General features: G+C 45.7%; 1 protein-coding gene across 1 annotated transcript in view; it reads right to left on the minus strand.

Annotated features, from left to right (window-relative positions):
• The window catches only part of LOC142312588 (uncharacterized), a 34289-nt gene that overhangs the window by 6217 nt on the left and 9921 nt on the right, over positions 1-18151 (minus strand). The window contains exons 5-6 of the mRNA XM_075351577.1: positions 16452-16532; positions 8055-8203 (exon numbers count right to left, since the gene is read on the minus strand). Of these exons, the coding sequence (XP_075207692.1) occupies positions 8055-8203; positions 16452-16532 (230 nt within the window). The remainder of the gene's footprint in view (positions 1-8054; positions 8204-16451; positions 16533-18151) is intronic.

The following is an 18151-nucleotide window of genomic DNA, read 5'->3' on the forward strand; positions in this document are numbered from 1 at the left end:
ATCAGTCACTCGGCGGTAAAATCCAGCATCACCGCGACACTTACAATCAGCTGATGCGCTAGGTGACCGCATCAGGTGATCACCGCCAGGTCCTTACGGCCAGGTCATGCAGCTATCGGACGTGCCTGGGAGCGGAGGCGGCGGTACCGGTAAGAGGAGCTGGGAGTGGACATGGCACTGGGAGTCTGCAGACAGGTGAGTATGGCATTTTTCTACTGTTACTGTTCACTTTTGATTTAGCAGCCGCTTCCACCTCCTGCACGGGAGCGGACATGGCGCCGGACGGGAGGTGGAAGCAGCGGTGGCGGTACCGGGAGGATTCACGCTTCTGTGTTTACTGACAGAAGGAATCCTCTTCCTGTACATGTCACTTTACTACCCACCCCTAGCGTTTATAGCTGCGTTTTTAGTAATAAAAACGCACTAAAACGCAGCTATATTTGCAATTTGCTGTTTTCATTGCGTTTTTGAACATCTCATTGAACTCAATGGGTGGAAAACGCAGTGAAAAATGCAAAAATAATTGACATGCTGCGTTTTTGTGGGCACCACAAAAACGCAGCTGAAAAAAACGCTGTGTGCAGACAGCAAAAATGAAAACTCATAGACTTTGCTGGGGAAGCAAAGCCATGCAGTTTTCTGAGCAAAAACGCACCCGAAAAACGCGCAAAAACGCCGCGTAAAATGCACTGTGTGAACTTACCCTAACCCTAAGGCTGTGTGCGCACGTTGCTTTTTTTCATGCGTTTCCGCAGCCTTTTGAACTGCAGCGTTTTAATGCCAAAATGCATGTGTTTTGATTTTCAAGCAAAGTCTATGGGAAATAGGCATATTTTGTGTGCACTATGCGTCCAAAAAAGCTGCGTTTTATGTGACAAAATTTTGTCAAAATCTCTGCGTTTGAAAAAGCAACATGTCAATTCTTTTGATTGTTTTGGCAGCGTTATGCTAACATCGAAGTCAATGAGAATTATCAAAACACATCCTAAATTGAAATCATTGCCTTTTACTTGCGGTAGTGAGCTCAAGGGCTTCCCTGATTACATCACATCCTCAACTAACGTAGAGTTCCATTTAGCAAAGACATTTTCTAATAGATTCTACCTATTCAACAGAATGTAATGAATGTTTGTTAGCATGAAATGACATCAGTAGATGTTTTTGTTTGTTTTTTTCATTTCTGTAAGCTTTATTCTATCATGACAATGTAATGGAAATGCAACTACCAAAATGCAAGAAAAACGCATGTGAAAAGCACCTAAAACGCAATGAAAACTTACTCAAAACACATGCGTTTTTAAAGCATTTTTGTGGTCAAAACCAAATTTAACTCTGTCAAATTCTGCCAGAGGATGCATTTATTTCTGCAAGGTACAGAACGCAATGTGCGCACATGCCCTAAAAGTATTTCCCCGACTGCCACCGCACCAGGGCAATCGGGAAGAGCCGGGTAAAGCACCAGAATTGGTGCATCTAATGCGGGCAGCTATTTTCAGGCTGGGATTGCCAAATAACTATGGACCTTCCCAGCCTAATAATACTAGCCCCCAGCTGTCTGCTTTACCTGCGATTCTTATCAAACATAGAGGGGAGAACACGTCATTTTTTTTGTTCACAGCAGCGTGCAGGCATCTTCCCCATGCTGAAAAGCTTGATGATGGGCTTTCAATGAACATTTTTCAGCATCCAAACAGTACCCAAATTTTGAACACTGGCTTTCGTGAAACGTGTGTCCGGTACGAATCCTGAAGTTTACCATTCAGGTTCACTCATGCCGACTCATTATGATACAAGGAAAAATGCAGTAAGGGTACCTTCACACTTAGCGATGCAACAGCGATCCGACCAGCGATCTGACCTGGTCAGGATCGCTGCTGCATCGCTACATGGTCGCTGGTGAGCTGTCAAACAGGCAGATCTCACCAGCGACCAGTGAACAGCCCCCAGCCAGCAGCGACGTGCAAGCGACGCTGCGCTTGCACGGAGCCGCTGTCTGGAAGCTGCGGAGACTGGTAACTAAGGTAAACATCGGGTATGGTTACCCGATGTTTACATTAGTTACCAGTGTGAGCAGGGAGCCGCGCACACTGAGCGCTGGCTCCTTGCTCTCCTAGCTACAGTACACATCGGGTTAATTAACCCGATGTGTAATGCAGCTACATGTGCAGAGAGCAGGGAGCCGCGCACACTGCTTAGCGCTGGCTCCTTGCTCTCCTAGCTGCTGTACACATCGGGTTAATTAACCCGATGTGTACAGCAGCTACATGTGCAGAGAGCCGGAGCCGGCAGCACAGGCAGCGTGAGAGCTGCAGAGGCTGGTAACTAAGGTAAATATCGGGTAACCACCTTGGTTACCCGATGTTTATCTTGGATACAGCTTACCTCAGCTGCCAGACGCCGGCTCCTGCTCCCCTGCTCGCTTCATTTGTCGCTCTCTTGCTGTCACACACAGCGATCTGTGTGTCACAGCAGGAGAGCGGCTTTGAAGAAAACGAACCAGGGCTGTGTGTAACGAGCAGCGATCTCGCAGCAGGGGCCAGATCGCTGCTCAGTGTCACACACAGCGAGATCGCTAATGAGGTCACTGCTGCGTCACAAAAAGCGTGACTCAGCAGCGATCTCGGCAGTGAGCTCGCTATGTGTGAAGCACCCCTAAGGCATCTAAAAAGTAAATTTACTGAGTAGTTAAGATACACAATCAAAAGTCAAAACACATAGCATTAATGCCAATACTAATGAATTTTCATTTGGGTGGCGTGTGTATCAGTGGCTGCTAAACCAGTTTTCTAATTGCTCTGCTGTCTAGCACTAGTAATTAGCTTGTTAGAAAGACTTTTATTACATGTTTGCTATTCATGACTGGACGGCACATACATTGCTCAGCATGGAACTGTTACGGGGGGGGGGCTGTCTGATAATAACCTAAAGGAGTATCAGACAGTCAGGGTCCACCGTGCAAAGACTTTGCTGCAGACTATGGCAGAATGCAATACCTCTGTTAACTCACAGAAGGATATAATAAGTAAGTAAAGCAATTCCTCCCTTACTTGGAGGGTGTGTGGAATGATCTCTGTTAATAATCACAGAGACAAAGGCAATGTGTGCGAAATGGCACCTGCCTAGGTCCGCTCTTCTAGTGGTGCAAAAGAGACGAACAGCAGCATAAGCCGCACAAAGCTCCTACCTGCGTTCGCTCCACTAGTGTGCGAGGACACGAACCACTAGATATGGCACCTGCCTAGGTCCGCTCTTCTAGTGGTGCAAAAGAGACGAACAGCAGCGTAAGCCGCACAAAGCTCCTACCTCTGTTCGCTCCCCTAGTGTGCGAGGATACGAACAACTGCCAGACGCAGTATAAGGAACGTTACCCTAGCGGCAACGTCCACCTACGAGTCGAATCACAAGGCCCAGCCAGACCATGTGCCTCAGGCACCTGCCTATGTCCGCTCCCCTAAGAGGTAAGGATACGGACAGCAGCCGAAGCTGTAAGGTATAAGAACGCTACCCTGCCGGTAGCGCACACCTAGCATAGACAGAGGAATGCCTAGAGGAACGCACACAGAGCGTCTACTCTTATGCATGAACCAAGAGGACTGAGCGCCATGCGGCGTGTGTCAGGGTCTTATATAGACTCTGTGCCTCATCCAAGATGGAGGACACCAGAGCCAATCCGCTGCCAGAACGACAGGAGTGACGTCATGCTGGCCTATCACCGAGCAAGGCGTCACAAGCACATGACCAGCGACCAATCGGCATAGAAGGTGTCAGAGACATGTGACCTCGTGTCAGCGATGATGTCACCCGCACATGTGCAATGGCTCCAAGATAGGACTTAGGCGGGCTTTGCACACTACGACATCGCAGGCCGATGCTGCGATGCCGAGTGCGATAGTTCCCGCCCCCGTCGCAGCAGCGATATGTGGTGATAGCTGGCGTAGCGAAAGTTATCGCTACGCCAGCTTCACACACACACTCACCTGCCGTGCGACGTCCCTGTGGCCGGCGACCCGCCTCCTTGTTAAGGGGGCGGGTCGTGCGGCGTCACTGCGACGTCACACGGCAGGCGGCCAATCAGAGCGGAGGGGCGGAGATGAGCAGGATGTAAACATCCTGCCCACCTCCTTCCTTCCGCATATCCTACGGAAGCCGCAGTGAGGCCGGTAGGAGACGTTCCTCGCTCCTGCGACTTCACACACAGCGATGTGTGATCCCGCAGGAGCGAGGAACAACATCGGACCGTCGCGTCAGCGTAATCATGGATTACGCCGACGCTGCACCGATGATACGATTACGACGCTTTTGCGCTCGTTAATCGTATCATCCAGCCTTTACACACTGCGATGTCGCATGCGATGCCGGAAGTGCGTCATTTTCAATTTGACCCCACCGACATCGCACCTGCGATGTCGCAGTGTGCAAAGTGCCCCTTAGTCTCCAGCGCTCGCACATGTGCAGTAGCAAGAAATCTGGACTTAGTCTCCAGCGCTCGCACATGTGCAGTAGCAAGAAATCTGGACATAGTCTCCAGTGCTCGCAGCAACCGTAACAGGAACAATGCCATTATTCCTCTGCAGGAGCTAATAGCTTCACAATCCTGGTGGTGCAAGTGCTATTTAGTGGTGACATCACCAATACCTCCCACCACTGTCAGTCATGTCCCTCTTAAATATTCCACGGTCACCTGGAATAGCCATTTCTGAAAAGTGGGTGTGTTTTAGTGTTGCAGCAATTCAGCCACTAAGTGGAGATCCTGTCACGTTACAGAGTGGGGAGAGCAGGGGGCCAAATGATGAGGAGCAGAGGACAGAAAAGTCACCACCGCTCTGCTGACCCTATAATTGCAGAGTCCAGACGTCCTCTGGTAACATCAGCACAAACACTGCACCTGCCGGAGGCTTCATGGCAGAGCAACAGCCGTACATCACCAAGCACAATGCAGAGCTGTACGTCACCAATGCCAAGCCATACATCACCAAGCACAATGCCAAGCCATACATCACCAAGCACAATGCCAAGCCATACATGACCAAGCACAATGCTAGCTGTACGTCACCAATGCCAAGCCATACATCACCAAGCACAATGCAGAGCCGTACATCACCAAGCACAATGCCGAGCCGTACATCACCAAGCACAATGCCGAGCCATACATCACCAAGCACAATGCCGAGCCATACATCACCAAGCACAATGCCGAGCCATACATCACCAAGCACAATGCTGAACCATACATCACCAAGCACAATGCTGAGCCGTACATCACCAAGCACAATGCCGAGCCGTACATCACCAAGCACAATGCTGAGCCATACATCACCAAGCACAATGCCGAGCCATACATCACCAAGCACAATGCCGAGCCATACATCCCCAAGCACAATGCTGAGCCATACATCACCAAGCACAATGCAGAGTCATACATCACCAAGCACAATGCCGAGCCGTACATCACCAAGCACAATGCAGAGCCTTACATCACCAAGCACAATGCAGAGCCTTACATCACCAAGCACAATGCAGAGCTGTACATCACCAAGCACAATGCCGAGCTGTACATCAACGAGTACAATGCCGAGCCGTACATCACCAAGCACAATGCAGAGCCTTACATCACCAAGCACAATGCAGAGCTGTACATCACCAAGCACAATGCCGAGCTGTACATCAACGAGTACAATGCCGAGCCGTACATCACCAAGCACAATGCAGAGCTGTACATCCCCAAGCACAATGCTGAGCCATACATCGCCAAGCACAATGCTGAGCTGTACGTCACCAAGCACAATGCCGAGCTGTACATCACCAAGCACAATGCTGAGCCGTACATCACCAAGCACAATGCTGAGCTGTACATCACCAAGCACAATGCCAAGCCGCACATCAACAAGCACAATTCCGAGTCATACATCACCAAGCACAATGCCAAGCCGTACATCACCAAGCACAATGCCGAGCTGTACATCACCAAGCCCAATGCCGAGCCATACATCACCAAGCACAATGCTGAGCCATACATCACCAAGCACAATGCCGAGCCGTACATCACCAAGCACAATGCCGAGCGTAGGATAAATCGGTGTAAAACCGTCATCACTGGACTCTGGAAGAGACATGTTCTGTGCAGTGACAGATCACATATCTCTATATGCATCTGATGGACAAGTCTAGATTTGATGAATGCCCAGAACATGTTCCGACTGCATTGCGTCTATTGTAGAGTTTGGTAGAGGAGGGATAATACTATGGAGCTGGTTTTCAGGGGTCGGTCAGTGCACACTGCTGCTAGAGTATTTTCTGTTATTTTTCCTGTAACGGATGATATACAGTGCTAGCCAAAAGTATTAGCACCCCTGCAATTCTGTTAGATAATACTCAGTTTCTTCTTGAAAATGATTGCAATCACAAATTCTTTGGTATTATTATCTTCATTTATTTTGCTTGCAATGAAAAAACACAAAAGAGAATGAAACAAAAATCAAATCATTGATCATTTCACACAAAACTCCTAAAATGGGCCAGACAAAAGTATTGGCACCCTTAGCCTAATACTTGTTTGCACAACCTTTAGCCAAAATAACTGCGAACAACCACTTCCGGTAACCATCAATGAGTTTCTTACAATGCTCTGCTGGAATTTTAGACCATTCTTCTTTGGCAAACTGCTCCAAGTCCCTGAGATGTGAAGGGTGCCTTCTCCAAACTACGATTTTGAGAATTCTCCACACGTGTTCTATGGGATTCAGGTCTGGACTCATTGCTGGCCACTTTAGTAGTCTCCAGTGCTTTCTCTCAAACCATTTTCTAGTGCTTTTTGAAGTGTGTTTTGGGTCATTGTCCTGCTGGAAGACCCATGACCTCTGAGGGAGACCCAGTTTTCTCACGCTGGGCCCTACATTATGCTGCAAAATTTGTTGGTAGTCTTCAGACTTCATAATGCACATGGTCAAGCAGTCCAGTGCAAAAGGCAGCAAAGCAACCCCAAAACATCAGGGAACCTCCGCCATGTTTGACTGTAGGGACCGTGTTCTTTTCTTTGAATGCCTCTTTTTTTTTCCTGTAAACTCTATGTTGATGGCTTTTCCCAAAAAGCTCTACTTTTGTCTCATCTGACCAGAGAACATTCTTCCAAAATGTTTTAGGCTTTCTCATGTAAGTTTTGGCAAACTCCAGCCTGGCTTTTTTATGTCTCGGGGTAAGAAGTGGGGTCTTCCTGGGTATCCTACCATACAGTCCCTTTTCATTCAGACGCCATCGGATAGTACAGGTTGACACTGTTGTACCCTCGGACTGCAGGGCAGCTTGAACTTGTTTGGATGTTAGTCGAGGTTCTTTATCCACCATCCGCACAATCTTGCGTTGAAATTTCTCGTCAATTTTTCTTTTCCTTCCACATCTAGGGAGGTTAGCCACAGTGCCATGGGCTTTACACTTCTTGATGACACTGTGCACCGTAGACACAGGAACTTTCAGGTCTTTGGAGATGGACTTGTAGCCTTGAGATTGCTCATGCTTCCTCACAATTTGGATTCTCAAGTCCTCAGACAGTTCTTTGGTCTTCTTTCTTTTCTCCATGCTCAATGTGGCGCACACAAGGACACAGGACAGAGGTTGAGTCAACTTTAATCCATGTCAACTGCTGCAAGTGTCATTTATTATTGCCAACACCTGTTAGGTGCCACAGGTAAGTTACAGGCGCTGTTAATTACACAAATTAGAGAAGCATCACATGATTTTTCAAACAGTGCCAATACTTTTGTCCACCCCCTTTTTTATGTTTGGTGTGGAATTATATCCAATTTGGCTTTATGACAATTTTTTTTATTTTTTTTTCATTGAAGACAAATTAAATGAAGATAATAACTGATTGCAATCATTTTCAGGAAGAAACTGAGTATTATCTGACAGAATTACAGGGGTGCCAATACTTTTTGCCAGCACTGTAATTGATGCACCAAAAATGTGCATTCACAGCCACAAGAAAAAATTCATAGGAACAACTGAATCAAAATATCATCCACTGCATTCAACAGAGACTGTAATACACTTGCACACACCTGCTGTTTCTGGTCCTTTATGACCAGTAGATCGGCTCCCATCATCTTACAATCATCCCGGCTCTGGCTCCAGGTTTTATTTGGTTCGTCTGAGTAGTAATAACACTGATTTCCATGTAGCCGCCAATCAAAAGGACACAAAAGACAATCTGAAATACAACAAAGTGCACAACAGATATCCAAACTTGTATTATTTTATTTATTTATTTTTTTTAAATATAGGTAGAAAATAAACGAGTTTAAAGATATGACAAGGGAAATACCAAGTGTATCCATCCACAGACAGCTGTTTCGGGGTATTGCCCCTCATCAGTGTGTAGTAGGATGCTGGCTAGGTGGGAGCAATGCCTAGTAGACCAACAAGACAAAACATATATTTAAGCTCGCCAAGAGCTGGATATTGACTAAAAGGTCCACTTAATATGGTGGTTATGGTGGTCTCCTAAAAAGAGCTACTCCTTGGCTAGGTCCTTCCCGGAGGGATATCTGGCTATTTTCCGTGTCGAGACTCCTAATAGAGGCTCCACGGACCCTTTTGATTTGCAGATTGTCTTTAATAGCACAGGTATCTGCATGTGCAGTACAAAGCTATCTTCCTTCCCTTCTTGTGTAGCTCCTATGCTGCGACCTGGCGATAACCTATACTACATAGTACTAAGCTATTTCCCACTGATATCAGCCATGCAGCATCCAGAAACACAGGGTGGACAGCAGTGTAAACAATTTCTTACCTCAACACCCCTGGTATCTATAATATGAGATCAAAAAATTCCCTGAAAACACATCTTCCTACTGCTCATGCTCACAGGCACCTGTCCTATTAATATTTTAGAAAAGGTTTCTGTCAGTGTAACAGGGCAGCGGCCATTTAAATTTTACAGTGATTCAGTTAGGGGGACACTGATATCAGCTGCCTGCCAGAAACTGTTTGGTCAACAGTGTATATCTCAGTGCAGGGACCCAACGGGTCTCTGTGCGGCAATGCATTTAAGCTGGATGTCCGGGCCCTTTGGACACACATCTAACTGAAGTAGAGGCTGGGGCTGGCGGGCCCACTGCAACCCTGGGACAGGTCACGGTTGAAGCGAATAACGAGCATTATGGAAAGTCAATGATTGGCCTGTTCGAGTCTCCACCCACATACGGCCATCCATAAACAGAATTTCCGGGGTTTTTTTAGACACTTTATGTCCGAGAATATTGTTTTCTGCCCTTGGAGAGCCATTCAGAGACTGCAACATTTCTCCAATAAATGTAGTAGTTCAGCCATATCATTCAGGATAAATGGAGAGGCCAGACTGCAGAGCATCGGTTTAATCAGGTTCATTTTGGGGTTTTATCATGTATGCACATTTAATAACCTAAAAAAATATTGTTTAGGTATTCAAATAATTTTTGTCCCTTTTCTCATGATATGTGGAGCTTAATTTTTATGTAATTTTAATACTTTTTTTTGCTGATATCAAGGGAAAATGCAAAGAAAAATAGCAAACAAATGCCTATTTTAAAGTTGTTTTTTTACAGCCACAAAGGACCGCTAAAAAATATTTTAAATTACATTCCTCTTGCATTAGACATTTTTATATTTTTTACATACGTATTTCTTTTCAGTGGGGGTGGGGCTAAAAAGAGTGAGTCAGTGTAGCAGTCTCTTTTCTTTAAATTTTGTTTTATTTATTTATTTATGGTTTTTTATTTTTAAATTTCATATATTTTACACACTGTGTTCCCATAAGATATTAAAAAAAACTTTGGGGGGCATTTTAATACATTAATATAATCTTTTTAATAATATGTAACTCGGAGTGGAAGAATAGCCCCAGTTACAGGCTGGGGTAAGACAAGTATATAGCATCTGATGCGAGAGTATCGGATACTATATGCTAATGACACTCGGCTCAAGCTCTGCTGGGAGTGTGAGCCGAGTGTCATTTACTATGATCCAAATCTCTTGCATGGGAGTATTGGATCACAGGTGAGGAGAAGATGGAATCATAAATTTCTCCATCTTGTACATTGTCTCTCTGCATTTATCGGACTGCACTTGGATGTCATCAGAATGCAGTCAGAGGTTTCACACGCACCCATAGACTTGTATGGGTACGAGCGATGTGAGATATGCTGCCGATCGCAGCATGGTGGAATTAATGAGCATGAGAAAAAAATTGCAGATCTGCTCTGCCTCATTGAATAACATTGGTTAGATAGCAATGCGAGATTTGTTTTTGAATTGCACTTATCGAATTCATACACTCGTGTGACCCTGGGCACAGAGGAATTCCAGGATCCTGGATGAATGCCACTGCAGACTACTCAGCTGCTCTTGCTCCCTTCCCTACACCTAGTGATCACATATTCAGTAGGTCCTAATCTGTATACATGAGTGCTCATTCAGTACTGGAAAGGAGTTTGCTGCTCACTGAGCAGCAGCTTGCTGGGTCAGATGTGGGGGAGGATCGTAGTAGGGAGCAGCAGGACGGTGAGGTAGGTAGCTGGGTGACAGTTAGAAAGGGGGGTAAAGGGAAAAGTGCTAGGAAGGCTAGTCCTGAACTGACACACCCCAATAGGTTTGCAAACTTGGCAGATGAGGGGGATGTAATTACAGGGGTAGCATTGCTGCAGCAAGGCATGACCTCTGAACGCCAGAGGAGTGTCTGCTCCAGTAAGGGGGGGAATAGGAGTGCAGGGCAGGCAAGACAGGTACTGGTAGTGGGGGACTCAATTATTAGGGGGACAGATAGGGCAATCTGTCACAAAGACAGGGATCGCCGAACAGTGTGTTGTCTTCCTGGCGCTCGAGTTCGGCACATCGCTGATCGGGTTGACAGATTACTGGGAGGGGCTGGGGAGGACCCAGCGGTCATTGTACACATTGGCACAAATGACAAAGTTAGAGGTAGGTGGAAGGTCCTTAAAGATGATTTCAGGGAATTAGGTTGTAAGCTTAAAGCATGGACCTCAAAGGTGGTATTTTCGGAAATACTACCTGTGCCACGAGCCACACTAGAGAGGCAAAGGGAGATCAGGGAGGTTAACAGGTGGCTCAGGAATTGGTGTAGGAAAGAGGGTTTTGGGTTCCTGGAGAATTGGGCCGACTTTTCAGTTGGCTACAGATTCTATGCTAGGGATGGGCTGCATTTTAATGGGGAAGGTGCAGCTCTGCTGGGGCAGAAAATGGCTAGAAGGTTGGAGGAGTGTTTAAACTAGGAATGGGGGGCGAGGGTATTCACTTTATAGAAGGGGAATGTAGTGCAGATAGTGACCAGGGCACAAGTAATGAAATTGGGGGTGGTACGGGGGGAAGGGTTAGGACAGTTAATACAGTAAGCAGGAATACAGGTACAGAGTCATACGTAACGTGCATGTACACTAATGCCCGAAGCCTCACAAATAAGGTGGAGGAATTAGAATTAATATTGTTGGAAGAAAATTATGATATAGTGGGGATATCAGAGACATGGCTGGATGAGAGCTATGACTGGGCTGTTAATTTACAGGGTTATAGCCTATTCAGGAATGACCGTACAAATAAGCGAGGGGGAGGTGTGTGTCTATATGTAAAATCATCCTTAAAACCCATCCTGCGTGACAACATATGTGAGGGTACTGAGAATGTAGAGTCCCTATGGGTGGAGATAAGGGGGGGGAGAATGAATAATAAAATACTGATAGGGGTGTGTTATAAGACGCCGAATATTATGGAAGAGGTAGAGAATCTCCTCATAAAGCAAATTGATAAAGCAGCGAGTCTCGGAGAGGTAATTATTATGGGGGACTTTAACTATCCTGATATAAATTGGGGAACAGAAACTTGCAGTTCCAGCAAAGGAAATAGATTTTTGATAACAATGAAAGATAATTACCTTTCACAAATGGTACAGGACCCCACAAGAGGGGGAGCACTACTAGACCTTGTACTAACCAATAGGCCAGACCGCATATCAAATATACAAGTTGGGGGTTACTTGGGGAATAGTGATCACAAAATAATAAGTTTTCATGTATTCTTTAGTAAGATGTCTAGTAGAGGGGCTACAAGGACACTAAACTTCAGGAAAGCAAATTTTAAACGGTTGAGAGATGATCTTAGTGCAATAAACTGGGATGATGTACTAAGTAATAAAAGTACACAAAGCAAATGGGAGACTTTTATGAGCATCCTGAATAGGGCTTGTGCAGAAAATATACCCTATGGGAACAAACATGCTAGAAATAGGAGGAAACCCCTATGGCTAAATAGAGCTGTAAGGGAAGCAATAAAAGAAAAACAGAAAGCCTTAAAAGAATTAAAGAGGGTAGGTAGTGATGAGGCATTATATAATTATAGAAAATTAAATAAAATATGTAAAAAGCAAATTAAGTTAGCTAAGTTTGAGACAGAGAGACTCATTGCGAGAGAAAGTAAAAATAATCCTAAAATATTCTTTAACTACATAAACAGTAAAAAACTGAAAAGCGATAGTGTTGGCCCCCTTAAAAATAGTCTTGGTGAAATGGTGGAAGGGGATGAGGGTAAAGCCAACCTGCTGAATGACTTTTTTTCTACGGTTTTTATACAAGAAAATGCCATGGCAGATGACATGACCCGTGATACTATAAATTCACACTTGAATATTACCTGCTTAACCCAGCAGGAAGTACGCCGCCGCCTCGAAATCACTAAGGTTGACAAATCTCCGGGCCCGGATGGCATACACCCCAGAGTACTACAGGAATTGAGTTCTGTGATAGATAGACCATTATTTTTAATCTTCTCAGATTCCTTAATAACAGGGTCGGTACCGCAGGACTGGCGCATAGCAAATGTGGTGCCAATATTCAAAAAGGGGACAAAAACTGAGCCGGGAAATTATAGGCCGGTAAGTTTAACCTCTACGGTTGGTAAAATCCTTGAGGGTTTCTTGAGAGATGCTATATTGGAGTATCTCAAGAAAAATAACCTTATGACAGAGTATCAACATGGGTTTATGAGGGATCGATCCTGTCAAACTAATTTGATCAGCTTCTATGAAGAGGTAAGTTCAAGTCTGGACCAGGGAAATGCAGTGGATGTTGTGTATATGGACTTTTCAAAAGCTTTTGATACGGTGCCACACAAAAGGTTGGTACATAAAATGAGAATAATGGGGATAGGGGAAAATATGTGTAACTGGGTTAAAAACTGGCTAAGTGATAGGAAACAAAGGGTGGTTATTAATGGTACGTACTCGGACTGGGTCTCAGTTCATAGTGGGGTACCACAGGGGTCAGTATTGGGCCCACTTCTTTTCAACATATTTATAAATGACCTTGTTGGGGGCATGCGGAGTAGAATTTCAATATTTGCAGATGATACTAAACTCTGCAGGGTAATCAATACAGAGGAGGATAATTTTATATTACAGGGAGATTTATGTAAATTGGAGGATTGGGCTGAGAAGTGGCAATTGAAGTTTAATGTAGATAAATGTAAGGTCATGCACTTGGGTAGAGGAAATAACATTTATGATTATGTACTTAATCGTAGAACACTGGGTAAAACAGACACAGAAAAAGACTTGGGTGTATTGGTGGATGGTAAACTTCACTTTAGTGGACAGTGTCAGGCAGCTTCTGCCAGGGCTAATAAAATAATGGGATGTATTAAAAGAGGTATAAGTGTTCATGAAAAAAATATAGTTCTACCTCTGTACAAGTCACTAGTGCGACCACACTTAGAATACTGTGTACAATTCTGGTCACCGATATATAAGAAGGACATAGCTGAACTGGAGAGGGTGCAGAGAAGAGCCACCAAGATTATTAGAGGAATGGGTGGGCTGCAATACCAAGACAGGTTATTAAACTTGGGGTTATTTAGTTTGGAAAAACGAAGGCTTAGGGGGGATCTAATCACAATGTATAAATATATGAGGGGACAGTACAGAGACCTTTCCAAAGATCTTTTTACACCAAGGCCTGCGACTGGAACACGGGGGCATCCACTACGTCTTGAGGAAAGAAGGTTTAATCATAATCACAGACGAGGATTCTTTACTGTACGAGCAGTGAGACTATGGAACTCTCTGCCACATGATGTTGTAATGAGTGATTCACTACTAACATTTAAGCAGAGCCTGGACGCCTTTCTTGAAAAATGTAATATTACCAGTTATGTATATTAGATTTTATGACAGGGTATTGATCCAGGGAACTAGTCTGATTGCCGGATGTAGAGTCAGGAAGGAAATTTTTTCCCCATTGGAACTTGTTTGCCACATTGGGGTTTTTTTTGCCTTCCTCTGGATCAACATGTTAGGCTACAGGTTGAACTAGATGGACTTAGAGTCTCCCTTCAACCTTAAAAACTATGATACTATGATACTATGAACTATGATACTATGTATACAATGATCACCATGTTTATCTTCTCTCTGGGCAGTTTGGTTGTGCCAGCTCCCCACTTCCACAGCTGCACGACATTGTGCAAGTGCCTTACTGTGCTGTCCAGCCATTCTCTTCAGAAGAGGTTATATCCATTAAGGACATATATTTAATGTGATGTTTTCTTCCATTCATTCTGCATAGTTGTTAAAGGGAACCAATCACCAGGATTTTCCTATATAACCTAAAGCCAGTGCTATACTGGCACTATCAGGCTGATTCTATACATACCTGTAGTGGTCAGCTCGGATGTTTAGGTTTTGAAATCCAAGAAAGTAAAGTTTATAAAATCAGCAGCTAATCTTGAGTGACAGCAGCTGAGGAATAGATAATATCTGGGGGTATTCATAGTTATCCCCTCCCCCTGTTAGAATTAGCATAAGTATTTTACAATCGATTTCCTTTGACTTCCAGGACCTGAGGTGAGGTCATACCCATGTGATCAGAAGGGGCGGGGCCTCAGCCAACAGAATAATGTTGCCTCCTGGTATCAGCTTTGTTGGCTGAGGCCCCGACCCTTCTGGTCACATGGGTATGACCTCACCTCAGGTCCTGGAAGTCAAAGTAAATTGATTGTAAAATACTTATGCTAATTCTAACAGGGGGAGGTGAAAACCAGGAGTGTGTAAAAAATGCATAATTGGTGCCCATGTTTCTTGTATACTTTTCCTCTGCTTTTGTCTTACAAATACTGATGTAACTGATAAAAGCTGGAAGGAGAGTGAAACAAACTGCGCTCCTGTGGATAAACCGAAAGTCCAGTCCGTGAAGTGGATGGAGAAGTGCTTTAGTTACTCATTTAGTAGTAAAACCTCACTCCATCATAACAGGCACTCCGAAATGCGTAAATATAGCACCTTTTCTTCCACTTCACAGACTGGATCTTTAGTTTATCCACAGCAGCGAAGATTGTTCCATGCTTCTATAAGCTTTTATCAGCTACCTCCAGCCTTGCAGCTTGTGGACCTTGCGGCAGCTGTTTTTTTCTTCTATACTGATTATGTGTCACACAACCACACCAGGTGAGCTGCTCTCTCTTTCCCCTTTTCTTTTGTTGGGTAAGACCCTATCACGCTGTTTCTCCACAGTATTGCAAATACTGAGGTAAAAAACTCACCAAATACTCAACGTGTGAACGTGGCCTGAAGCAACACTCCCTGTGTCAAGCTGCTGTTTCTGTAAATCCCATTTATTTCTATGGTAGTTACAGAAAAGGTTTAGGTCAGTCAGTCTCACCCCATTTCCATAACTTGAACTGGAGTTTTCAGGGCTGGTATTTTTTAATTTTCTCTAGCATTGTGCTGCATCTGTGATGTACTGTTGTCACGCTGCACTAGGAAAAGCTGAAGCTACAAGCCATGTAACTTCAGAGTGCAATTAGCAGGTAAAGCACCAGAGGGCAATAGAGTAGTCAGAATACCGAGTCAGCAGCAGGAGATCTCATCAGTAGCAGAGGGATAGACAAATTGTGGTCAAGTGATAGCCTAGAGTCAGAAGCCGAGAAGTCACAGATACAGCTGAAGGGAGAGACGGAAGTCAGGCAGGAATGTGGATACAGGTCAGATGCCGGGAAGGCCAAGTACAAACAAGGGAGGAGGACAAACAGGTCAGAGCTGTGATAAGACAGACAGGAGCAGGTAGTAGGGAGCGGGACAGACAGGCAAATGAAGGAGGATACGGGTCAGAACCAGGTAGCAGGGAAGCAGGACAGATTAGGTAACTCGCCAGAGCCAATAATACACGCTGCAGAGCATAAACTATCACTAGCACTGAACTGAAGGTGCGTCACCAGGATATAGTGTCCCAGAAACCAGAGTGAGGCAGAGAGGAATTAGCCCCTGACATGACCAGGCCAGAGCTCAGTGAAACCACTGCAGCAGATACTGGCCTGGATCATGACAACTGTATAATAGCACTACAGAAAGCTAAACTATCAGCTCATTAATTAATAATATGAACATTTATGAGCTCTCACATAGATAATAATTTACTTACCTGCAGAACTGTCTCTCTTGTTCGGACAAAGCTCCTTAGATAATTCCTTTTTATATTTCTCAATGTCTTTCTGCTGGTAAACTGAAAGAAAGTTAACTCTGAACACTAAAGAGTGATAAAAAGATTGTCTCTCTGACACGTTAAATTGTTTTTCCACTTTACCTGAAATTGTGGACCACTTTTTTTAATGTACCCTTCCTTTATCCAGCATGACTTTTTGACGCTAGTCATGTCTCTGTGTTTTGGCTGCAGTGGTGACATCATATTTTCAGTAAACATCACCGCTGCAGCCAATCATTGAGCTGAGCTCACAAACAGCACAAGCCATTGAGCATTGCTGTGATCTCATCGTGACGTCACCTATTCAGCCAAATTTTTCTGAAATCAGAACAATGTCGGAAAGCAGGGGAAGGGTGAGTACAGTTCACTTGCAGAAAATATGTTATAGGAGTGCTGTTGCCTTTTCTTCTATTATTAAAAACTTTTCGAGAGTATGTCTCGGAGGCTTGGCACCCTTTATCTATAGATATAATTGCCTTATTCTGTCTGTCTGTCTGTCTGTCTGTCTGTCATGCTTCAAAATTGTGTCCTTCCGGTGACATTGTGTCCTTACGGTGACACAAAGCTGATTGGTCGCTGGGCTCGCCATGGCCCCGCCCCCCCACACCGATTGGCCGCTCGCCCAGGCTGCGCCCCCACACGGATTGGCCAGCCGCTCGCCCAGGCTCCGCCCCCCCACAGATTGGCCTCTCGCCCCGGCACCCTGCAGGCATTGGCAACTCGGCCACGCCCCGCCCCGCCCCCCTCACGCAATGGACGTTAGCTCTGCCCCCCCCCTTCCCGCGCATTCCCCGAACTGACACGGTCACGGCTCCCAGGTGAGTACTGTACAACCCCCCCCCCCCCACGGGAGCCCACATCAGCGTACGCCACCAACCCAGCCGACACTTACCCTCGCATTGCTGGCCTTGCCGCCGTATGCTGGTGTGGGCTCCCGTGCGAGTGGGGGACGTGATGCGCTGGTAACCATCCTAGCATAGTTACCAGCACATCAAGGTCCTGCAGCGGCGGAAGATCCACACGCACACACATAACAGCACACACACATACACATACACACACATCAGATCACACTCACTCTCACACACACCTCACACACACATCACATCGCATCCACACACTCACAGCATCCGGCGATATCGCTTGCTTCTCGGCCTCGATACTGTGCTGTTGTGACCTTCCAGGACCTGACGGAGGATCACATGGCCAGAAGCATGTGGTATCTCCGGATGTTGTGAATGTGACCGCGTATGTGCGATATCGTCAGTGTCTGTGTGTGTGAGTGTATGCGATCGGGTGTGTGTGAGTGTATGCGATCGGGTGTGTGTGAGTGTATGCGATCGGGTGTGTGTGAGTGTATGCCATCGGGTGTGTGAGTGTCGGCAGAGGAGCACGGCGTGCTGGAGGAGGCAGGGAGCAGAGAGGCTGATCTTGGGGAAGGCTGGGAGGGGGAGGCTGATGCTGGGGGAGACTGGGAGAGGAAGGCTGATGCTGAAGGAGGCTGGGAGGGGGAGGCTGGGAGGAAGGAGGCTGGGAGGAGAGAGGCTGATCCTGGGGAAGGCTGGGAAGGGGAGGCTGATGCTGAGGGAGGCTGGAAGGAGAGAGGCTGATGCTGCGGGAGGCTGGAAGGAGAGAGGCTG

Source organism: Anomaloglossus baeobatrachus, chromosome 5 (assembly GCF_048569485.1).
Source record: "Anomaloglossus baeobatrachus isolate aAnoBae1 chromosome 5, aAnoBae1.hap1, whole genome shotgun sequence".
Lineage (NCBI taxonomy): Eukaryota > Metazoa > Chordata > Amphibia > Anura > Aromobatidae > Anomaloglossus > Anomaloglossus baeobatrachus.